This window comes from Microtus pennsylvanicus, chromosome 4, assembly GCF_037038515.1.
Source record: "Microtus pennsylvanicus isolate mMicPen1 chromosome 4, mMicPen1.hap1, whole genome shotgun sequence".
In the NCBI taxonomy this organism is placed as follows: Eukaryota; Metazoa; Chordata; class Mammalia; order Rodentia; family Cricetidae; genus Microtus; species Microtus pennsylvanicus.
Genome location: NC_134582.1, coordinates 89,193,756 through 89,212,437, shown reverse-complemented (window position 1 = coordinate 89,212,437; position 18,682 = coordinate 89,193,756). Strand labels below are relative to the sequence as shown.

At 45.3% G+C, this 18,682-nt stretch overlaps 1 protein-coding gene across 15 annotated transcripts in view; it reads left to right on the top strand.

The window, feature by feature from the left end:
• Positions 1–18,682, top strand: part of Phactr1 (phosphatase and actin regulator 1) — a 438,973-nt gene that overhangs the window by 213,885 nt on the left and 206,406 nt on the right. Inside the window, exon 1 of one of the 15 annotated variants that reach the window (XM_075969811.1) lies at positions 13,199–13,522. The exons of 13 other annotated variants lie outside the window; for them this stretch is intronic. In XM_075969811.1, coding sequence (XP_075825926.1) covers positions 13,291–13,522 — 232 coding nt within the window. In that variant the 5' untranslated portion in view covers positions 13,199–13,290. Of the gene's footprint in view, positions 1–13,198; positions 13,523–18,682 lie in introns of those variants that run through there. One more of the 15 variants, XM_075969817.1, reaches the window with a different exon arrangement.

Below are 18,682 nucleotides of genomic sequence, written 5' to 3'. Positions count from 1 at the left end.
TCAGGAGGTAGAGGCAATTGACTCTTTAAAGTCATCTGCAACTACCAAACAAGTTCAAGGTCAGCTTGGACTGCATGAGACCCTGTCACAGAAAACAAAAACAAAACAAAACAACAACAATAACAACAACAAAAACCAAGCAAAGTAATAACACCCATGGTGCATTTAAAACCCACAAATAAATACTGGAAGTTTAAGATTGTATAATACATACATGATAAAAGTACAAAATTATGGATAGGCCTCACAAACATCAGCTTCAGGAGAATAATCACCGTTCAGAAACAACTGGGAAAGGAAGGAATGGTAGCCTTTCTTCTTTCAGTTTAAATGAAGAGCTGAAACACATAACATACAATATAGACACTTAGAACCTGTGGGTGGGGTTGCACTCACCGTCTTTTTCTAAGCTTAAGCTGCGGTACTTGCCAAGTGTTACCATTAGCACTTAGCTGCCAGTTAGCTCTAAAGTGGCAAGAAGGACTGAGTATGCCATGGTGTGTGGAGGGCATCTTCCAAAAATGTCTGGCTTGTTACTGTCTCATAGAAGGCAAAGAAGTTCCTGAGAAAGATGAGGAGATGGCATGCAGAAGCCACACCCGAGCAGGGCTGCCTAGGTAACCATGAGATTGGGAGGGAGCAACAGCAGAGGTAGATTATGCTTGCTTTTGCGGTAGGTTGAGGTTCTGTATCTTCGAAAGCCCAGTGTGTATAGAGTTATTTCTACCTCCAACACCATCCATTCCAGATGTTTCTTTCTTTCTCAAGACACACTTCCAATTGCTGCAATTTAGTCTATTAGAATTTTTTAATGGCATTTTAAGAAAGGCCTCCCTGATCGCCACTTGCCTGGCCCATCCTTTTGTTAACCAAAGCATATTGGTACTTTGAGGGCAACCGTCCTGAAAGTTTTTGTCTTTGAAATCCAACGTTACATAGGTTTGCTTTCTGGAAAAATGCATCCTCTTGGAAGGTTTATGAAGGAATCAGGGGGTGTATCAAGGGACAGTTGTTCCTTGGAAGAAAAATTCATGAGTGTCATACTGGGATGCTTACCAGCAGGTGTTTAATACATTATAAATAGTGTTGATGGATTTTTAATTATAAATTAATAACAAAAGAAGTCTCCCTAATTCACTTCCCTGAAGAATGGGATGAGAGCAATACCTCATTCCTTCACTGTCTTGGAAACGTTTTCAGCAGAGATTGTGGAGGGCAGAGGGATGAATAACCTAGGCTGGTGTGCAGAAGATGAAAATCCCCAGAATTATAAACCATGCAGGGGCTCACGCTCACATGGCCTGGGATGGGGGAGGCGACTGCAGAGGACAGTTTGCACTTGGAAAATGACGATGTGGGACTGCACCCTTGGATTTCATGCTCTATGTCTTCAAACTGTGTTACAAATCCATCTGAATCATCGCTTTCCCACCACCACCTGCAGTCGCTGATGAGCGTAATCAAGTCTTTCTCCAGGCTTCTCAGTGATGTTCTGAAGTAATTTCTCCCATAAAAAAAATTCTTCTTCCTTTACATATGATTCAACAGGAGCAAGCCTAAAAAGTGAACGCTGGGCTAGAGTCCTGCTGGTCAATAGTGGGGAGCCTGGGTTTGATCCCTAGCACTGAAAAACAGTAAAGCAAAACCCAGCAATTGGTGTCCACTTTGGGAAAGGACTCCTTCTATTTCTGCTCTTCTCTTCTCCCCGCATGGAGCTGAAACCTTTTTTATTTTCTCATTCTCTATTTCATGTCCCAGCTGTGGGTAGATTAGAAAGTCCAGGGAGGATTTCCCATGGTTTGTAAGACTAACTTCCGCCTCCATTGCGGTCTGGATGGCAGGGCCAGATGATGAGCGTGCTCAGTGTAAGGACAAGTGTATCAGTCCTGACTCAAAGCCATCTGAGTGTGAAGATGAAGACGCCATTAGCTCAGTCATTGCCCGAATAGGCAGTCAGACATGTGCCAGCATCACCAATTGCCTGGCATCAGGTGATCTAGCTCCAGCTGGATAGAAAGAGCCAGGAGAGAGCATCGGTGAGACGTTTCTCAAATGCTAGTTTTCCTGGGTGTGTGACAACAGTGAGCAGGGACAGTAGACAGGTGGACACAGCAGGAATGTCAGCTTCTATTATTAAAGTCCCTTGCCTGCCTCAAGTATCAGGACGCTTTACCCTACTAACCCTGCTGTCCCCATGACAGCCTCCAGTTCTGGGACCCTTCTAGTCCCAGCCCAAGGTCTGATACCTTGCCCCTGAAGACAGCTATCTGGAATTATTCCAACCAGCCAAAGCCCATGTTTTCTCGTCACCGTTTCTTTGCAACCCTCCGTCAACTCTCCACTCTCTCGGAACCTCCGCATCTGTTCCCCTTCTTTTCTGCAAGGAGATGTTCACCTGTTCCCTCGGTTGTGGTCATGGGTGCTAGTGGGACAGCATATGGGCACTGGGGCATTTGGGAAGTCCAATTAGGAACTGAGCATGATATAACCAGCATCACTCAGCCGCAGGCATCCCCTTCCACGAGGGGCAGGATCCAGGTGAGTAGCTGGAATCTCCAGTGCATCAGTAGCACCATACACTGCATTTCTGGATGGATTCAGGCCTGTGGGCACTGCTAATGGGAAAGATGGCGGCTTCTGCTGGCCATTGCCTCTCCTGCAGTCAGTCCTGTTGGGGCTTGAGCTAGGCACCACGGCTGTTGGGGAGCCTGAACCTTGGTAACTGGGTGAGGCCTCCTGTAAACACCTCTGAAGGCCTCCCAGATGCCTAGACCCTCCTCAGTTTGAATTACTGAAAGGAAGCAGAAAAAGAAAAAGACAACTCTAGAGAAGTCTTCATTGACCCTGATGTCGCAAAACAAACAAACAAGCAAAAAAAAAAAAAAAAACCCTGCAGGAATGTGTTTCCCAGAAGACTGGCTGAGGGGAGCCTAAGCAGCCTACGAATACAAAAGGAGCATTTATTCAGACAAATCGGTCATTTGAATGACTTAGTCTCTAGCACAAATTGTCACCAAGGCTTGTTTTTGGGTCAATCATGACCTTGCCCTCTTTTACCAGTAGAGTTCCAGCGCCCTAGGAAGTGCGCCCCCTCTGGCCAGGCGGAAAAGGTTCATCCTGGCTTGTGGTTTCACATAGCTCTGGCAGGGGCTGCCATCTTCTAGAGCCCACACCGCTGATATCTCTTACACGGTTGCCCCAAGATCCCAGGAGTAAGGCGTGTGCATAAGGGTGGGTGGTTCGGGGGCATAAGGGTGACTGAGTTGGCTGTTTGATTGACAGTCTTTTACTGCTAATTAGGAAGTCAAATTGCCCAGTGCCAAGTGTCTTTGCTTATTTACAGGAAAATGAACTTCAAATATAGGGCTTACCCTAAAAGCATAAAGAACATATTAACAACATCATTAGCACTGCAATTTTAGCAGAACCCAACAGCGTTTTAACAGTGCTTTGAGTCAACCCAGTTCCTAAGAGAAGCGGGTCCCTCCTGGCCCTTCTGGCTTGTATTTACAATTAACACTGAATTATACATCTGCAGGGGAGGGGGCCTTTTCCTGTCTGGGTCAGCCATCTTTTCCTTCTTGTAGGAAGTCTGAACTCAGATCGTTTTGGAAAACATTACAGTTCAATACTTCTCTCTCTCTCTCTCTCTTTCTCCCTCTCCCTCTCTCTCTCCCCCTCTCTCTCTAACAGTACAATGTTCTAGGTAAACACAAAAGTGCTGCATCTGATGCTGGGTCATTAGATTTCTTTCATGCCCTGGCAAATGCTACCATGTGCTCCCAAACAGTAGAGCCAATTCCACTTCGTACGTGCATTAGCTGCTACAAATATTTATCCTCAGTAGAACAACTCTACTCCCTTTTCCATATGCAAAGATCTGTAGCTCCCATTGTGAAGATTTTCAATAAAACTCAGGGGAAACTGTAGGCAAACAAAATTCCCTGTGTCTCTTCGTGCCTCCTGTTATTTCCCTTTTGATTTAAAAGCAACGTGGAGCACGGAGCCTGTCTTTGCTGGAAAGGGCCCTTAAGACTGAAGCAGCTTCAGCTACGGTCTGGTCCTGTGCAGCTATCAGGCACCAGGCTCGTTGTTGTCAAAGCCTGCCTGGAGAGTTCACTCGGAATGAGTTTAATGGTGGGTAAAGGTCCCCGAAGTGTGTTTATGGTCTAGACAGCTCACAGCTGACTGAATGCGAGCCATTTAAGAAAAATTAGAGACCATGGTATACAAGTATGCTGATAGGGACTTGGGAACTGACCCTCCTGATATTGAGTGGTGTCAACCCTTCCCTATGGAATGGCAGAGAGCCTGGACTGCCACTAACCTTCTCTTCTCTTGAAAGCAAAATAGGAGTGTTTTCTTGTTAAGGTAGAGTTCAGATTAAGACTTAGATATAAGGTTAATTCTAGGGCTTCTTTGCGATTGAAACTATGATAGAGTTGGTGGAATGCGCTAGCCTGGAAAAGGTATGGTTGTCTTCTTAAAATGAGGATCTTAACTTAAGCGCTTTCAGTCTCCCTCATAGTGTCTGTTTTGAAACTGGGCAAGAGAATGGACAGAAGGGAAGGCTAGGAAAGGGCTCCACGTTTACAGCTCTGAGACAGTTCCTTTAAGGGGCTTCATTCACTAGACTATCAATTAGCTATAAATCTTTGTAACATGATTACTAAGTAAGATATAGTTAAATGTATTGAATAAATGTTATTATTAAATATATATTATAAGCAAATATATTCAATACTTTTCATTAATAAAATCCCAGCAGAGTGTCTCAAAAGCATTGGAAGCTTGCCAAATCCCTCCTCGTGTCCCTGCCCCCATCTCTGGGCCTCTCTTCTTCCCTTAAGCACGTCATTTCCCTAAAGGAGTTTTTACAACCCTCCCTCTCTCCCTGCCTCCATCCTTCATATGTATATATACGTGTATGTGTGATATTAGGTAATGTACTTATGTATTACCTAACACACATTTTGCTGTCTTAAATTCCGATGACAGGCTCTAGTCTAATTTCATTAAACTTCATTTAGGTTTTTAGTTCATTGACTCTCTCATTCCCACAGACATTTCTTTTAAATGAAAAATAGCTGCAGAGTATTGTTCCAGTAAATAGTGTGTCTATAACATACATCATGGAGGAAACTCTCTGTTGAAATACAACAAGTAAAATTAAACATCATCTCTCTCTGGCCTGACTGCTCTGCTGTAGAGCGTTGTTTGGAAGCGCGCCAGATGCCAGGATCCTGGAGCATTGAAAAGAGAATACGACCTGGCTGGTTAGAAACAGAGATAGTCCTTTAATCAAACACTTCATAAGTCTAGCGTATTTTGATGCCTTCTTTAGAGACTTGGACCATTGTGTTGGAGGAAGTCATTTGCATGTCACATGTCTGTGCACCTGTGATAAAATCGAAGCCCCCCCCCCGCAGATGCCCTCACACACTGTTCCATTTCGTGTGTCATGAACGGTATCACGCTTACAAAAAGAGTCAGCCTTTGTTCCTTGTCAATGCTGTGCTACCCCATTTAACTCAGTTCCCACACCTGCTCTGTAGAAGGCCAGTTATCCTTAGCTAAACATACAGGAAACAGCCCCGAGGGACTTAGCACACCCAAAGAAATAAGCTGGGCCCTGAATGGATCCTCGGGGAGCATCCCACTGGGGTCTGGTTTACCTATTGAAAGGGTGGAGGAAAGAGAAGTAACTGCGCGCATCCTATTTTTACTCCTGTCCCCTTTACCACCAGCAGTTCCTCCCTGCATGGCAGCCAAGGTTTCCGCGTCCTGTGCCCGCAGTCTGATAACCTTTCTTGGTTGTGTTTTATGATGCCATATGCTTCTTTCTTAAAATAGTGCGAGGGTCCTCTGATGCAAAGCCACCAATCAGCTCGCTCCCCGAATGTCAGTGGGATGTTTGGGGGAGGACAACTGTGCTTCCCTGTTGAAGACATTTGGGCTCAGATTTCTACTTGGTGAAAATTCTAATTTGGGGAAACTTGGAGATGTGTTTAATCTCATTGATTTCCTGTTTCCTGAGGTGTAAAATGAAAATAATAGTTCCGTCTTCAAGAGGTGTTGGCGTAATGATTAAAAAGGCGATAGCCATGCACGGGAATTTCTCACTGCTGTCTTCACCTTGACAGGCTGGATTACCCTGCAGGAAACTGCAACAGCACAAGTGTGCATCTCTTAGCACAGACCATTGTCACAGTTTAGAAATCAGGCAGCCCTGTTTCACTGAGACAAAAGCTGGACATAATTAACTCAAAGAGAGGAGAGGGAAAATGCTTATTTAGGCTCAGGATTTCAAATATATTGGTCCACAGTCTCCTGGCTGTTTCCTATCGGATGGTAATGGTGCCATGCATCATGGCCTGGGCACATGGGGAAGAGCATGCTGGTCTTATAGTGACTGGGAAGCAAAGGGAGGAGAAAGGGCGAGGCTCCCAATTTCATTTCAAGTACAAATTCAAATGATCCAACTCCCTCTTACTAGGTACTCTCTCTTAAAGGTACATCCTGGTAGTATCACAGGGTGGGAACCAAGCCTGCAATAAGCCTTTGGGGGAGCATTTGCCTTTGGAGCTCCAGCAGCTCATTGCTGTCTCACTCTAGAACACAAATGGGAGCAGAGGCTGTCGTCCTGGGCTGCAGTTCGTCCTGCGTGGGATCAGGACTGCTCACTTCGCACTGTCTGATCACAATCACACAGGCTGCAGTGCCTCCATGCACCTGAGGATTCAGAAAGATTCGGAGAACAAGATTAGCATCTATAATTATCTGTTTTATAAAAAATTAGGTCATGGTATGGTCAGTTCCCTGAGCTTTAACTTCTCATTTAACAATGTTTTGTGACACCAGGCATGGTGACATATACCTGAAAAAAGCAGCCCTTGGCAGGCTGAGGCAGGGGGACTGTGAATTGAAGGTCAGCCTAGGCTGTATATAACAAGATCTTTTCTTTAATAAAAAAATGCATGCATTCATATGTTTACATACATATGTTTAAACATACATATGTAGACATATACATACATGGAGAGAGAAAGAAATCTGTCAACTCGTTTATGTCAAAGTTGATATTTTTGACACATTTCAACATGCATTATCATTTCTCTATTGAACTTTCTCATTGTTTTTTATTGTTATATGAAAACACTTAATATCATTTCTGCATCTCACGTCTTTATTTCTAGAAGATAAATAGCTACAAGTACCTAAGTCTGTTCCCAAAGAATCTTGGTGTAAAAAAAAACCCCACAAGATTACATACATTATATATAAAGCACAAAGATATATATGGTGTGTGTGTGTATGTGTATGTGTGTGTGTGTGTGTATGTGTGTGTGATTTAAAATAGGATTTCTTATTAGGAACAAAATGTAAAGAAACTTTAGAATGACAAGCCCCATATAATAATATTTGGCAGTTCTCAACCTTGGCCGAGTAGCAATGTCTAAGATCTGATATTTAGTTTAGGCTGAGGGCCTCTCATGAGTGTTAGCAACACTGACTTTGAAGGTGTCTGCGTCTGTAAGATCTTGCAGTGTTTCTCACCAGACCTGATCCTCTTTTCTGCCAGTCACTAAAATGGCAGTCTCTCTAGCAACATGGTTGCTAGGGGTAAGATCTTCTATTTGGACTCAGGAGCTGCTCTAGTACAATCCTCCTCCCACCTAGGCTAATTCAGATAGCTAAGAAGCCTTCCCAACCTGTCACCATGGCCTTGCAGGCCTGTAATCTGAGCACTGGGGAAACTGAGGCAACAGGATCAGGGACTCAAGGCCACGCTAGTCTACATATTGAGAGCCCAGTGGGAAAACACAATGTGCAGGTGCCCCTAAGACAGCACTGCAACTGGGAACATGCGCAGATCATTGCTGGGGGTTCACCTCCTTCACCTCTTTCTCCACCTGTTTTGTTTCAGTGTCTTCAATCACTTCTCTTCATATAGCTGTCTGCTGTTTTCAGGAGAATTTACACAGAAAAAAAAATCTTTTAGTGAGGATAATTATCATAAGGCAGGAGGAAAAAAAATTGCTTTCTATTCAGCATTTTCAGAGGGGGAAAATTCCCTTAGCTAAAACAAACAAAAGTCAAAAAATGCAAAACACACCTTGCTCTCAGGATTAGATGCCTCAAGTGTATTTTTAAGAAGTCCAGCGCCAATTCTAAAATCAGACAGATGAACTTGCTTCTACAAACCTTATTGTCCTCAGATGTCTCCCTGGATCCCGCACCAAATTCCTGCTGGATTAGATTATAAAACAATAAAATAAAACAATAAAGGGAGAATCCGAAACTCAGTTTGAAGAATCTGTGATTGGCAAACCCTGCTCCTTGGAGAATCAAGCCTTGCGGGCTGTATGGCTGCTTTTTAATCTCAATCTGCAGAAATGATTAAAATACTTATTAACTAGATATGAAAAAGTCAGGAAGGGTATTCAACCTATTAGAATAGAGGCCAGCTGTAGCTAGTCCATGTAGCAGGACCATTTCACAAAAGCTGACTCTGACTTCTACTTAGACATTGCCTAGTTGCCTGCAGTACTTGGCCTCCCACATCTTCTTGCACAGAATATAAATGCACTGCACCAGGGCCCCTTATCTGTGGTTTTGCCTTCCCCAGTGTCAGTTGCCCATGATCAACCACGATCCAAAAATACTAAATGAAAAAATCCCATCAATAATTCATACTTTTTATCAACTGCATATCATTCTAAACAGTGAGGTGAACCCTTGCGTTGTGTGTGTGTGTGTGTATGCATATATGTGTGCACAGGTGCACAGCTTCAGCATCTGCATATGAAGGACCAAGGCTGACATTGGGATTGTCTTCCTCCATTGCTCTACACCTTACTTGTCTCAGACTGGGTCTCTTCACTGAAAGTGAAACTTGCTGTCTTAGCTGGAGTGCTACCCAGTAAAGCCCCTAGGACCCTCCTGTGTCCACGTATCCTGCAGACTCCCTTTGCTGGGATTACAGGGGTGTGCCACCATGCTCAGCTGTCACATGGGTGTTGGAGATCTGAATTTGGGTTTTCATGCTTGTGTAACAAGCCCTTGGCACACTGAGCCATCTCTCCAGCCAGAGTCTTCCCCTTTTCCGCTGCAGCCAGGACTCTACATGCTGCCTACTCTTAATCATTAGTAGCGCTCTCGGTTATCAGCTCAGCTGCCATGGTATTATAGTTTCTGGGTTCAAGTAGCCCTTATTATACTCAGTAATGTTTTTGATGTACAAGAATGATAATGGAGGCCATGTGGGTATGCCAAAGAGGAGCTGTAAAGTGCTTCCTTTAACTGAAAAGGAAAGGGTCTCTACTTGATAAGGACAGGAGAAGAAGTCACATGTTGTGGTTGCTAGGGAAAACAGTATACATAGCACAGAGAATGCTGTAGCTGGTTTCAGGGATCCCCTAGAAGTTCTGAACCACTCTACTAAAAGTAGAAAAGGCCTGGAAGCTGTGTACCCTTACTCTGTCCAATCCCTGCTCCTAAACCACTGGGAATGGATTGCTCCTGGCTTCTCGCATTTAGACTGGGAACATTTCAACAGCCTCTGCCCCTTCATGGCACCATAACTGTGCACTCACCCAGAAGGCCCAGTTTTCAGTTGCTACCTTGCTGGCTAATGACTGCCTGTCCTTCCTCACCTCCAGGCTCCAGCATAACTTTCTTCCCCCTACAAGCTTGCATTCTACTCACAGGGCCCCCGACACCACCCTCCTTCCCCACTCGCTATGTATTAGCCTTTCATGGACACCTCTAAGTGGAAGAGCCCCACTTTATCCATGTAAATCACTGCAGAATTCTTCCACATGTGGTCCCAGCTAGATACAGAGTGCATTGTTCCCCATGGCCATCCCTGAATACAGATCTGACGGTTCCGTTCAAGGCTTTGTTGTTCTTGTTGATGTCTGTCCTTTCTCCAACTGTCTCCCCTTCATCGCTAAACTTTAAGCTCGGGGACACCAGAAGTCCTACCTTGATGCTTTTGAGCTAAAATATACATTCTTCCCATAGACAATTATTGCCATTATCAAACTGATTCCTGTGGGTGCATCCAGGTGACTTCAAGATCTTGTTAAAAAGCAGATTTGGAGGCAGATCTTGGGATCTGCAGTTATAATAAGCTCCCCAAATCTGCTGGTCTTTGGGATTGCATTTTGAGTAGCAAGGTCTCTGGACACTAAACCAGTTTAAGGATGGGCTCTTCAAGTCAAGCGTAGGAGGGGATGGAAAAAGGTTGTTATCCAAATAAGTGACAGTGAGACTGATTGCCAGGGTTCTTTCCAATTTAGATTATCTGGGTTTAAAAAAAAATCCCAGGAAAGCCACTTAGGCCTGGTGCAGAGGAGTCCTGTTCTATGTGATAGAATGTGCAGGGCTGTGTTTTCCCCTCAACGTATTCTCCCTTGCTTTTAATGGTGAAGAAAAATCCCACTGCATTCTTTTCATAGAACATTATAGGATGGTCATTGTCACGCTGTAAGGGAGGGGAGAACTACCAAGAGCAACAACTGAGTTAAGTCAGAACAGGCTACTCACTAAGCATGGGTTGTCCGTGAGTGGAGGCAAGCACGGGGTGCGTAAAGGCACCCCTTAGCATCAAGAGCTATCTGTAAGGATGTTTTAACAAGAGACACTGAAGCAGGCTTCAGCAAGGAGGTACACAGCACACAGAACAAGGTCAAGAGCAAACACAGGGAACACATTCCCACCAGCCCCGCGAATAGCTGAAATAAAGTGGTACCAGTGGCCACCAAATACAACCCCCAGCTCTGTGTTGTATTCTAGCCCTCTTTCCCCACCTTCTGTGGTAGCAATAGGAAATGGCACTTCTGTCCTTCAGCCACAGGGGGCAAGACTTCATACATCTTCTAAAAACATCATGCGAGGGAGAAACATTCTGCCAGCCTCCTTTTTGACCATGGCAGCTGCTGACCATATCTGGTCACTGTTCTCTTAAGTTGTGCCTAGTGCAGCTGGGAAACTGGGTTTTAATTTCATTGCATTTTACTTTATCAAAATGTGGACAGTTTTATATCACAAGCCAGTACCCTTGGGCACCACCAGTTAGAGGACGCCAACTCAAGGAGGTCAGTTAGGAAGACGGACCACCAAACAAGTAACTGTCCAAGGCAGGCCACGGGCCTTTTGCACATTTTTCTCCTGAATAAAGAGCCCCCACCTTCAGGTCACATTTTTTAACATATGAGCTTTCACTAGCAGCTATGTCCAAGTTTGTTCTGCTACAATCAGATAATACTTGGCCAATTAAGACCAGGACATACAGCCTTGGTTCAGGCTTAGTGTTCAGGGACTAAATAACAGATTGCTTCCAGCCCAGTTGTTTTAATAAGACCAAATGGGGCTTACACAGGTCTTCCTATTCTGACCTGTGAGGCAGAAAGTGGAGCTGGAAAGGCTAGCAATGTTCAAAATAGAATTCAGAAAGGATGTAATGTGATTTGAACACAGTTTCTCTCTTCTCAGCAGAGCTAAGAGGAGACATAGAATGAGGGCAAGGCCTAAGGATTACAAAATGCATTTGCCCATGACATAATGAGATCCAATCCCTTTGGGCGTCTAAACCATATTACAAATGCATCTGTCATCTCCCAGATACGGGGTATAATTAGCTGGGGGCCCAGCGATACCACCTGACAGGAGCCGATGCAGTGACATTTACCTGTGACTGGTCTGGCTGATGATACAGGTGAGAAGGGGGATGCTCTCAAAGCCCTTGATGGGTGGGCCCTTGTAGGAAAGGGGATGCAAGTGAAGAGACCACCTCGCCAACACCCGCCCTCCACCCCGTCCCTTACATCTCCTCTAGGGCAGAGGATGGCAGCTAGACAGCCACTCGACGGTGATAAAAGTGAACCTGGCTGTGTTGGTTTGGACTGTATCTTTGCCGATGGGAAGTGGGACAAGCAGATAATACAATGGTAGGATTAGCATGCCTAGAAACATCACAAGATGTTTAGCTTCCCTCCTGCACTGACTCTTCCCTGGCAAAGAACCCTTCATGGCAAACCTGTCAACAGGAGAGACAGCAGAGACCTGTCTTTTGTGTAGGTTAGTTTTTTTTTTTAAAAAAAAAATTAGCATCCAGAAAGTTCTTAGTGAAAGTGACTGTACCTTCTTTGATTAACTCTATTTTAGTGGGCTCGAAAAGAGGGAGAGAAGGACAAGGCTGGGGCGCAGAGGGAACAGGACACGATTAGAAAGAACATGGGCTTGGAGTTGGACACACCTGGCTGTAAACACCTGTTTCTGTTCATGCTTCATCAGTATTACCCAGGGACCTTGTTAAATGCTTCAGATTCCCGGGGCTCTACAATGACCTACTAAACCAAAATCTCCCGGCCCCAAAGTCTTTTTTTTTTAAATAAGCATTCAAGATGATTGTGAAGTGTAGCGTCTCAAAGCCTAGATTCCCTGATTTAGGACTAGTCTCGGGATGTCCTGTGAATGAGTGAATGGGTTTAAACATTTTTTAAAGTCACTCAGAACAATCAAGACTTAAAAAATACGGCCGCGGATTTGCTTTCTTTCGGGTACTGCTCTCTGGAGGTCTCCATGGTGTCACTTGCCTTGCTAAGCCCTTAATCACAGCTGAAGCATTCAGTCAAATCTGTCAAATCGCTAGTGTCCGGAAATTGACGGTTGTTTGAGGATGGGTGGAAAACGGGCTTTCCCCTATGACTGCAACTGAGGACCCTGGAGGAAAGTCCCAATCATCTCGGGGACTTCTACTGGAAGTAAAAATATCAAGGACGCTGTAACAGGTTGTCTAATCCTGGGACGTGGTTGGACCCACCCGACAATATAATTTGTTCTGGCCTCGGTTCCACCCTCGGACTGGGACAGCCGCCTCCTGTAGTACATCTTGCTTGCTTTTAGCAGCGGGAGGCTTGGAAGGGGGGGTGGCTGTGGCATTCTGCCCTGAGTTTCCAGAGTGAAGGTGGCCACAAACCCGGCTGGCTGGAAGCTGCGGGTTTTGCGATTCGCCGAGGGGTGGGGCTGCCCCGAGAGCGAGCCCGGGAGACCCAGAGCGTCGCTGATAGAAGAGCCGCGGGTTCAGCACTCCGCAGCCCTTCCCCCGGGGTCTCGGGATTCGCCCCGGCTGGGTGAGGTCAAGACCTCCAGTGCGCCATTCTGCCCCGCCCCGGCCCGCCGTGGCGCTGGTGTAGCGTGGGGGCATGCGGGTGCGGCCAGGGGACGCGAGTGGCAGTGCGCGGGGCGGCTATCAGCGACCGGCCCCGAACGCCCGGGGAGCGGATGGCGGAGCCCACGCGCGCCGCGAAGCCGCGCTGCAGGCAGGGCGTCGTGCCAGGCGCGGGCGCCGCCGTGAAACCCAAAAAGAAAGCTTTTTATTTGCTGAGCATGAAGCCCCCGAAGGACCCCGCCCCCAACAACAATAACAACGTGTCGTTTGTGATCCACTGTCAACTGGGCAAGGAGATCAAGCACATTTGCAGCAACTGCAGCCGGGGGGAGGACGGCCGCGACGGTGAGTGCCCGGCGCGTCGGGGAGGTGGCGGGAAGGTGGCTCTACCGGTCTACGGTCCCTGGCGCTTCCGAAGTCTGCCACTCGGACAACTGCGGGAACCTCCGATCGCTGCCCCCACCCCCACCCCCGGTCCTGCACTTTGCAGAGTGTCACCCCCAGCCAGTAGGTTTGCAGCAGTCTCTCCAAAAGCAACTGTGGGGATTTGACTTAAGAAGATGGGGGTCTTAAGGGATCTATTCACAGCAGCCCTAAAAGCTTTTTAAAATGTGTTACACCTGCTCCTCCATCCCCCATCTCCCCCGCCGCACCCCTGTCTCCGCCGGCTCCTTAACTGTGGGATTTGCCGGGTTACATTACTGATGTGGGCTTCCTTCAGGTGGCTTCTCTTGACCCTGTGGGACGCAGCTCACTGAGGATTTGTGGAGTTGTGTGGAATGGAGTCCCTTGAGAGTTAAATGTGGTTGTGATTTTTATATTTATTTGTTTGTTTGTTCTTATTTGTTTTTGAGTGCCGCTACCGCCTTGTGCCCAGTGTGGGGGAGGTGCAGGCAGTGGCCCTGAGTAGAAAAGAGCCAAGGACCAGAGACAGTTGGCCCTGGAGCAGGCAGTAGCCTCCGCTGATGTGAATGTCTGTGTGGTGGCGCCTTCCTAGGAGCCTCCAGGTGCTTTTCCAGCAGCTCGCTGAACAGACTCAGGAGGACTGCTGAAGGTCGCAGGAAAAGTTTTAAGCAGCAGATTTGACAGAGGGGGCCTTAGCTGAGGGCCAGCCCTGAGCTCACCGCCTAGCTCCAGTACACCTGCTTGAGTGGGCAGCTTTCCGATGCTCCCTTTGGAAGAACAGATATTACTTAGACTCCCTCCGGTTCTCTGCTGGCCTCTGAAGTGCTGGGTAATGAAGTGACTGCGGATGGCCTAATGTCTTTTCAAAATTAGAGTCCTGCTAGCTTAATTATAGTTTTCTTTGATTAAAATGTGAGCGAGGCTGTGCGGTGGGGAGCGAGGCAGTCGAGAGCAAACCGGGACAGTCCTGGAGGTGGGGGAATAGAGCTAAACTCTTCCGGTTGGGTTTAGAAGAAGAGACTGGTTTCTCAGAAACACACATTGACGTGCTTTTGTTTCTTCTGCTGACTGCCAACTGGAAACACCAAGATGAATGTCTACGAGCAGATTAATTAGACCCCAGACTAGACCTTTCCCGTGTACTATAATGGAGAAGGCGATGCCAGCCAAGCTACTTATTAAACGCCAGTCATTCTGTTGACTGAATGGTATCCCAAATGGGCTGCTTCCCCATTCGTGGGAGCTGGTTTAAATTAGTGTCTCTGTGCACTGCTATAATAAGGAAAGGCGTGTTTCTACACTCAAGGATGTATGCTTATGTATGTAATTATGAGCTCCATCACTGGTAACATGTGTTGTGTGCTGTTCAAGACAGGCATTATTTTAACCTGCAGTCTGTTTTCTTCTTACTACACGTAATGCTTTTCTCCCTAGCTCCAAACTTCAGCCTGCCCTCAGCAGAACATACAGAAGAACGTTCTTCATTCACTTAACAAGTATTTACTTGCTGGCGATCTGTAGATGAGGAGGGCTAAGGTTGTAGTACCTAATTTTTGTCTATTTCTGGACCACTGATGATTCAGTCCTACTGTATGGTATGCTACTTTGTTGAGGGAAATAGAGTGTGGTCCAGTTGAATTCCTTCTTTTTATGTGTGGCACGGACGTCAGAAATTTTTATGAATTCATTCAGTGTGTATGTATGTGTGTTTGTGTGTGTGTGTGGTGTGTGTTGTGGTGTGTGTGTATGGTGTGTGTGTATGGTGTGTGTATGTGTGTGTAGTTTGTGTGTGTGTGGTGTGTGTGTTTGTGTGTGTGTGGTGTGCCTGTGCTACGTCACCCATATGGAGATCAGAGAATAATTTCCAGGCGTTAGTTCTTTCCTTCCACCTTTGGGGCTCAGGGATCAAATCCAGGCCTTCCGGCTCTGTGCCAAGTGCTTTAACCTGCTCAGCATTTTACCTGAGCAACAGCTATTTCAAAGAAAATGTATGCTCAGAATTTTCAGGGCACAGACCTCTCCCAGTGGGCCTGTTTGGTAAGGCTCGAGGGAGAAGGAAGGATATTCCTTCCTTCTCCTGCTCGTTCTTCTTCCCAGTGCTGGAGACAGAAGCCTTAGACAGGTTAGGCAAGCACTCTCCTACAAAGACAAGTTTCCAGCTGGAGAAAGATACTGTGCACAGTGGGTCTGACCTGTGTAGCGTCTCCCTTCCTAGGTGTGTCTAGTTCCTTGGCCAACCTTAAAGAGGCCCCTTAGCTGCAGCCATAGAAAGCTGTGGCCTGTTTAAGAAGTCTTCCCTTAAAATGACAATTATCTTAAACATTTCAAGCAAATTTTCATAATTTTGCCATCTAAAGAGCTATAACCAAATGTCTTTAGCTGACATATAGTAAGTTTTAGAAGAAAAAATATTCTTGCCTAGTTGAAGAACATATAAAATTACATTTTAGTCATTATCCTTTGGGATTACATTTATTTATTTGCATATGTATGTGTGTGGACACGGACACCTGCACATGGTATCATACATTTGTGGAGGTCACAGGACATCTTGTAGGAGTTAGTTCTCTTCTTCCAAAATGTTAGTCCCAGGGATTGAACTCTGGCCTTCAGGTCTCTAATGCAGTAAAGACTGAGCCACTTGCTGACCATAGCAATTATCTTTTTGTTTACTTTTAATGTTCTTAATATTTGTGCATCAGTATTAAAGATGGTTTTGATGACCTTATTTTAAGTAGATCTCTTTAATGCTAATACTAACAATAAACTGTAGACGAAACCTACCACTCATTCATGACCAGCTTTTGTTCCTGCCCCTCTTTGCTGTCTGTACTGAAGCTGCTTTCAGATAAGGGAGTGAACTGATGTAATACTTCAGCATGAAAGGCCACAGAGTTTCAAATACAGGATAAAGCAAAGGCAGATAGCATTTTCTCGGGACACTGTATGTTGATTTTTAAATGGCTTTTCTTTCTTCCCCTCCACGGGATGTAGAGACTTTGGAATTGTGGGGTGTGTGTGTGTGTGTGTGTGTGTGTGTGTGTGTGTGTGTGTGTTCATAGCTGTGGGTGTGTTGTGTACCTTTGCTATCTCTATAAAGGCAAACCTATCAGAGTCACACATGAGGAGAACCTGCAGAATTTTCTGGTACTTTTCCAAAACCTCTCCTTTACCTATTTGTTAGACAGGCTGGCTGGTAGGAAAAGGGGTAAAATTTATACCTAAATAAAGTACAAATCAAGTGCATTGTATGAGAAGTGATTACATTTCCACTAAAATTTTAAATTGGAAGTCGATAGAAAAATACTATTTTATTTATAAATGATTGAAAAGCAAGTTTATAGAGAAATCCAATACAAAAGCAAAGTATTTCTGTACATAATTTCATGAACATTTCATATTCTTATTTTAATTCCCTTTGAGTCTTAATTATGGTGAATTATTTTTAGAAAACAGTCTTATTGGTGATAACCTAGATGGGGGTGTAGCTCAACGGTAGAACATTGCTCAGTGTGTGTGAGACTGTGGGTTCTAGCCCCAACACTACACACAAACAAAACCTTCCCTGTGAAGATGTTATTTCACTAGAAAGGAACAGTTTAACAATTTTGAGAAATATTTGGGAGGCTAAGTCTTGTTTTTATAGTGATGTTTCAAAAGTAATAAAATGACCGTGGGAAATCAAGGTGGTGTTGTTGATTCATCAATATGTCAGCCTGTCTTATTGCACTTAGCTGTGATTCCTGTCTTTGGGCACTCCTATGCTAGCTCAGTGATCAACCTTCTTGATAATGATATTTCTGAGTCAACTCCTATACGACTTTTTTTAGTTATTGTTTTTAAGGCAGGGTCTCACTGGATATTTAAGGCTTGTCCCAAATGCACATCAATCCTCTTGCCTCAGCCTCCCAAATGTAAGGATTAGAGGTGTGCATCCTTGTGCCCAGCTCTCCCATGTGAATGTTGAAGGGGGAATTGTCCTGGATCTTTGTGACCATGAACTGTGAACTCTCAGCAGGACGGTCCTCTTGGGGAGCATGCTCTGTGAGTTTCTATGAAGCACAACCTTCCTCTTTACAGAGAAGATCAAAGACGTGCAGAGTAGCCAGTCCAGCAAGGTCAAGCCATGACTTGATGTCCATGCTGTTAGCGGAAGTGTTCCGGAAGAAGGGAGCAGCTTCTATAGTTGGTCCACAGCTGGACCCTGGAACTGACAAATACAGCCTCCTCCACTTGCTAGCTGGATAGAATATCACAGTATTATTTACTACATGGAATTGCGAGGATTAAATGAGATAATTGGTACAAAGCACTTAGCATGGTGCCTGGCAAGAGCACATGCTAGAGAAATATTAGCCGTGATTACTATCATTTGTCTGGTTACCGCCAAGTCCAATTTTGCCTTCGGTTTTTCCTTCTGCTGTACTATGCTGCATTGCCTCTTTTGTAATTAAATTTCTTGGCTTTGGTCCAAGATGAAAATACTCTTCTCCATAGCTCATGGTTAAAACATATATTTTTATATCCTAAGTAAAAGAATGCTATGTGTGTACCTAAATTTATAATGATGAAGTCCTTTTATGGACAACTCAGCAGGCAAAGTAGACGACTCAAGATCCAGTTACTTCTCAGGATAAGGGAGCACAGAAAAGAGGGAGGAAGGGGACATAAGGGATGCAGGTGTAGCTTGGCGATAGAGCACTCACCTTAATGTGGGACCTCCTGAGTTTGAACTCAACCATGCAGAGAGGGTGGGGAAGGTCAGCAAGAAAAACCAAGTGGACTTCACAAGAAGGGGTTTGTAAAGTCAGCCAATTCTACTTTCAAATTCTGTTCAGGAGTCAAGTGCTCGAACAGATGAGATTTGTAAATTCAGCAGCCTGTCCATGCAAGGCCCTGTCCTGTTAAGGGTGGCTACCAAGAGGAGCATCAACCAGCTATTTATTATCTTTGAAAAACTTGAACTTTTAGTGACAGCAAGAAAGTATCTGTCCTACATCTTGAGGACCCTGGTAACTGTGTGAAGAGGGCAGGAAAGCTTCCCCCGGGAGGAGATGTTTGTACTGGGAGAAAGGAAGGGTTTTTCAGGTCAATCGAGAA